Source organism: Anopheles funestus, chromosome 3RL, assembly GCF_943734845.2.
Source record: "Anopheles funestus chromosome 3RL, idAnoFuneDA-416_04, whole genome shotgun sequence".
Lineage (NCBI taxonomy): Eukaryota > Metazoa > Arthropoda > Insecta > Diptera > Culicidae > Anopheles > Anopheles funestus.
The window spans coordinates 47,056,951-47,062,539 of NC_064599.1; the positions used below are offsets into that span (position 1 = coordinate 47,056,951).

The following is a 5,589-nucleotide window of genomic DNA, read 5'->3' on the forward strand; positions in this document are numbered from 1 at the left end:
CAATTTACAAAGAAAAAAGGAAGAAGCAAACGCGAAACACGCACATGCACACAGTCCGCGTTGCCGGACTTCGTGATCCGAGAGAGTGCAATAGGGACGCGTTGATTTGAGGAGGTTTAAAATAGTGAATTATCAACGAACTGTGTCCTCAAAGGTATGTAAAAGTGTTGAAAAATATACAGCACATTTATTCGATGCTAATTATGTTCTTGGGTTTCCATTTCAAGTGTTTCAGAAGACCATTCAAGGGTGGAATCAAACAGCATCGACAGCCGCAACATCATGCAACAGTGAACAGTGCAGGAAGGATGTTCATCTACAGCCAAGATTTCATCGTATACGTGTTTTTTGAAGTTTTTTTGTTCTTTTAAAGTGCTAATGTGATTAATTTACTAATTTATAGTAGTTAAAAATAATATAAAAGGTGAATTAACAACACTTGTTAATATTGTGAAAAAATATTGTGAAATAAAAAAAAATATTTTAAGTGTAAATTTTTGTGTACGTGACTGTCGAAAGAAACGATGAGAGAAAGAAATGGCGCACGATCGGGTCGCTCAGGATAAACGGCGCACGCGATTGGCTCGCTTTGGATTAATCGGCCCACGATCGGGTTGCTTCGGATTCAACGACGCGCGGTCGGGTCCTTCGGTAAAATCGATCGACTAACTTCGCCTAGTCGTTTAGCTGGTCGAACGATTAGTCGATCATTTTATGAGCTCCGTGAGTGTCTTTCTGCCAGATGGGTAGTCCGATGTCCGATCGACTCATGATTGATCTTCGATCGGTGGCTACTGGATTTATTTATACTCATATCCATAATTACTTTTCTATTTTGATTTACAATAACTGTTGTAAACAAACGGTGTTTACACCGACCGCTGCTGTCACTGTCGGACATTATGTCGGACTTCGTATTTACGAAGTTGTCGGAAGAAAGCTTCGCGATCAGGATAACTGAGTACCGCGGTGAGTGAAGGACCAGGACGGGAAAAATGTTCATAAAAGGGCCGAACAACGCGTGAGCGGTCTCATTACCGCTAGAAAACGTGAACCAATAAAACAAACTAATTTTTTGGTTCGCTCCAGTAAAATAGCGTTCCTAATTAATTCAAGACTTTTTGCGTTTTCTACAATAACTTTGTTCATCACTTTCATTGCTATGGATTCTATATTTGCTGGTCTTGCGTAAAATGTGTCACCTGTGGTGCGCTGATTGGTCGCGCTGTTCGATTGACATGCTTGCTTTGATTATGCGTCTGATTTGCTACGTTGGCTTAAAATGTGTCTTTCGTGTGTCGTGTAGATTTATTTGTGTGCTCGACTACGATCGATTTGCTAAGTTGGTGTGATTTGATCTGTCTACAAAGTGTGCTTCGCTCTTTCCTGTTTATGCATTTGTTTTTTCTTTATTTGTGCATGGAACATGGTACTGTACAATGAACTTGGTTTGTTGTAAGCTGTTTAGCAGATATGCCAAAGTGCCCAGCTGACAACTGGTCTAAAATAAACGCTATAATTAAAAAAAAAATTGCTCGACTCTCATCCGAACTGCTCGTGTCATACTCGATTTTTTCAAAACTGCTGGAGTAACGGGATTTCTCCGGCTGACCGGCTCTGACAGATTCAATTCTACCTATGATCTGATTTGATTTTGGGTGTTTGGAATACGATTAGAGCTAAAAATTGTCGACAACCTTTATAAAAGTGTATAAAATCATTAAAAATGTCTTCGATACCTCTGAAGAGAAGCCGAAAAGTGACGAATCTGGCAAATAAGATGCTAGCGGCTTTAGAAGCGGAGTACGATCGTGAGCAAAACCTGCACGCAGAAGTTCCGGGACCGAGCCGGATGGTGACTCAAAATAGCGGTAAGTTTTTGTTTAATTTTTAAACTAAGATTGATTTAGATTTGTGCTCGTTATCATATTTCGGATAAATGGTGTGCAGTGAGTGAAATTTGCCATTGAAGGAGAGAAAGAGCTTCCTTCCTTAGCGTCGCGGATGTTGTTTGTTGTGCGAAAGGTTCCGGTGCAATATCGTATGTAAATCGGACCGGAATAAACCTCCTCGCGTTTTTTGTAACACAGCAATTGATTCTGTGAGAAAATTTGTGTGGTTTGTTGAGATTCGTGCTTTTGTATAATTTGTGCATTGTGCTGTGATCGAACGTTGGTTTAACATACGGTGCACTGTTGTTCGATGTTAGTTCTGTTGGCATCAGCTGTTGCAAAACACTCAAATGGCTCACAGAATCGATGTGGCCTTTATTAAGAGTTTTTTTATATTTTGTGCATCTCAACAAGAATATTAGTGCTGCGTGTTAAGAAGTGCAAAAGTTTCGTAGTAGATAAATCTTCTATGAAAACAATTTACAATGTACACAACGATAATTTTCATTGTGGTGCTTGTGAAATCATAGCATTTTCGATTATCGCTACTATTTATTCACATATCATTCTACCATACGAAAAATAGACACTAATAGACTTGTTCCGTTTTACAGATCCAACATCTCAGGGAGAGAACCAACCCCAGGAGATGGAAGATTCATCGCAGCTTCCGGAACCGATAGACACAAGCGATATTAGTTTTAATTTTTCTGGTGGTGGTGTTCAAGGGGAAGTAGTTTTAGTTTATAATAATTTTGTAGATTTAGATAGTAGTGTAGAAACTGGCGACGAGGACGATTACGTCGGTAATTGTTCCTCCGACAGTGATGTAGAAGACATGGTTGGAGAATGTACGGCTGCTCATAACTGCACCAACCATCGCAATATCACTGATTGTTTAAGAGATTGGGCAGTAGTGCATAACCAACCACGGTCGTCGATAAATGAAATTTTGGCTATTTTCAGGAAATGGACTGCCCTACCGCTGCCCAAGGATTCTCGAACGCTGCTAAAAACATCCACTACTATCGGCAAGGAAATACGAACCCTAGAAGGAGGAGAATTTTGGTACAAAGGAATAGAGAATAAGCTCAACAGCTACTTTCAGTAAGTATTTACAATATGTTCAATAAAAATGTATGAATAATTATTTGTCTATAATATTACTTTTCAGGTCAACTGTTCCTTCTACGGACCAACTCACAATCATGTTGTCCACAGACGGCCTCCCACTTCATAGAAGTGCAACAACACAGCTTTGGCCCATCCTAATGAAAGTGGAAGAGCTCCCCCTAGCCCCAATCATGATGATATCAATGTTCTGTGGACCGGAAAAACCAAGCAGCCTGGAAGTCTTTTTGAGGCCGCTGGTAGAGGAAATGAAAGAGATTCATCAGAGAGGATTGCGGTTCGGCGATAAAGTGGTGCAGCTAAAGATCCGCGCTATTATTGCCGATTTTTGCAGCAACGACCAACTATAATGGATACCACGGCTGTATGCGGTGTACCTGTGTCGGTGAATATTATGCACACCGAATGATTTTCGACACCGTCGGTGCTCTACTACGAACCGATGCAGGATTTCGAGCTAGGGAATGTCCGGGTCATCACCAACTATGGAACTCACCATTAGAGGAATTGCCGGGTTTCAACATGGTTGAGAATGTACCAACGAGCGATCGCCTACATACATGCGATCCGGGAGTGACCCGTCGACACCTATTATTATTAGTTGAAAATAAGTATTCTAATTTTCCTCCTTTATCTTTTGCAGCAAAAAAATGGATATCTAAATTCCTTACCACCGTACAACTTCCCTCTGAGATTAATCGCAAACTCAGAGGTTTGGATGTGATACGGTTTTGGAAGGGTTCGGAATTTCGATCATACCTGCATTACGCCAGTCCAGTGCTGATGGAGGAATTTTTAAGTGAGAAAGCGTATAGTCACTTCTTGCTTTATTTTTGTGCTTTAACTATATTTTCGTCCTCATTTCATCGGAGCCTTTGGGGACGTGCAGCTGAATTTATGGACACCTTTGTTCAGTTGTATGGGGAGATTTATGGCCGTGAGAACCTCACGAGCAACGTCCATAATCTTCAGCACATTGCTCAGGACGTTTTGCAGTACGGACCGCTAGACGAGTTTTCAACGTACTGTTTTGAAAACCACCTGCAGGTCATCAAACGGTCGGTTCGATCAGGCTTTCGGTGTGGAATTCACGCTGCAGCACGTTCAGAAGAAAGATCTGCATTGGGAGTGGCAAGTAGTAGAACGAACCGTCGCTATCCCTACTTGACCACAAACGGGAACCATATCCGAATTTATCAGTCACTCACTTTACTAACGTATAAATTTTACTGTCGTGTAGGTAGCTCCAGAAATACCAGGATACGAGTTTGGCGTATGATCTTGCTTGACCGTGAGCAGCTCAGAGAGCTCCTATGGAAGACACTGGTAAGAAAATTATAACTATGAATATCAAAAACACGCTTCTTGTTCCTAATTATTTCATTTTAATACCTTATAACGAATTGAAACATTTTCGTTTAGACAAAGTCCCGTTTGATTTGTAAGATACCTTAGCTAGCAATTCAATTTGGTAACAACTTTCAATGATTAGTTGTACATGTATAAATTTAATTTACACAGTACTTAATAATACCCAACACAAATAACAATAACCCAATAACATCAATTAGTTTTTTATACCTAAAACAAAGAAATAGGAACAATGAAAGGAAAAGATAACAACAACACAGAGTAATTTTTTATAGGCGAAAAAAGAAAGGCATCTTTTTGGCCTGTGATTTTGCTCTTCGACCGTTACCTAGAGACGAATGGTTTTTGACGAAGAGTAAGGGAGTGGTAAAACTTTTGAATGCCGTGCATTACAATGACAACTTCATGCTAGTAGGAAAGCAATATAACTACAATTTTGATTTATTTTCATTTCTTTTTAGCGAGGATGATCCGGAGTCGATTTTTTCGTCATCTGATATCCTTATATACAAAATACCGGCGGTCGTTCCGACACAAGACGTGGAAGTGGAATTAGCAGATGTCAGATGCAAGCTAGTCGCTGTCCAGCCCTCAGTTCGACCCAAATCAACAGTGTTCTTTCCTCTGCTGCATACACTTCGATCCGAGTAAGTAAAAATAAACGAACTACAACGAGTTATTGTAAGGAACCTGAACTAATTTACAAATTGATCTCTTTTTAGGTAGCTGGTAGTGTGGTAGTGTGGTGCTTCCAGCAAAGATATTGCTTTCACGTTGTTATTCTATTTTTATTATTTTTCCATATGATAGTGTTCCGTTTCGTTATACACCCCTTTGTTTTGTATCATAGATTAGCTAGAAATTCAATCTGGTTTCATCTTCCATTCATTAAATTGCATGTAAAAATTCTATTTATACATTAATTAATATTTCATATTATGACTAATAAGAAGTAGCATCAATTAACTCCTTGTTCAGGTTTTTTAAACCGAACAAAAAACCAACAATTAAATGTAACGATAAATTCATTATTCAATTAATTCATTTAGGAATTTTGGTAAATAATTCATTTAGGAACTTTGTGTACACGTGTGTGACCAATCTTGGCGGAGCTTTTAATCACCCCCTTGTTGTTATTTACGCAACTTTTTGCGTTATATAATTTAGTTTTGAAAAATTTTTCGACATCTTCGCT

General features: G+C 39.3%; 1 protein-coding gene across 3 annotated transcripts; it reads left to right on the forward strand.

Moving 5' to 3' along the window:
* The first annotated feature begins 768 nt into the window (after positions 1-768).
* Positions 769-5,236, forward strand: LOC125767775 (uncharacterized). 3 transcript variants are annotated; one of them, XM_049434666.1, is made up of 5 exons: positions 769-1,871; positions 2,507-2,698; positions 2,859-2,999; positions 3,067-4,349; positions 4,856-5,236. In XM_049434666.1, exons 4-5 carry the CDS (start codon positions 3,390-3,392, stop codon positions 4,862-4,864), a joined length of 969 nt encoding a protein of 322 aa, XP_049290623.1. In that variant the 5' UTR covers positions 769-1,871; positions 2,507-2,698; positions 2,859-2,999; positions 3,067-3,389; the 3' UTR covers positions 4,865-5,236. The 3 variants fall into 3 exon arrangements, with proteins under 3 accessions (XP_049290623.1, XP_049290625.1, XP_049290624.1); XM_049434668.1 differs by having other exon boundaries at positions 2,859-4,349; XM_049434667.1 differs by lacking the exons at positions 769-1,871; positions 2,507-2,698 and having other exon boundaries at positions 2,707-2,999.
* The last annotated feature ends 353 nt before the right edge of the window (positions 5,237-5,589 follow it).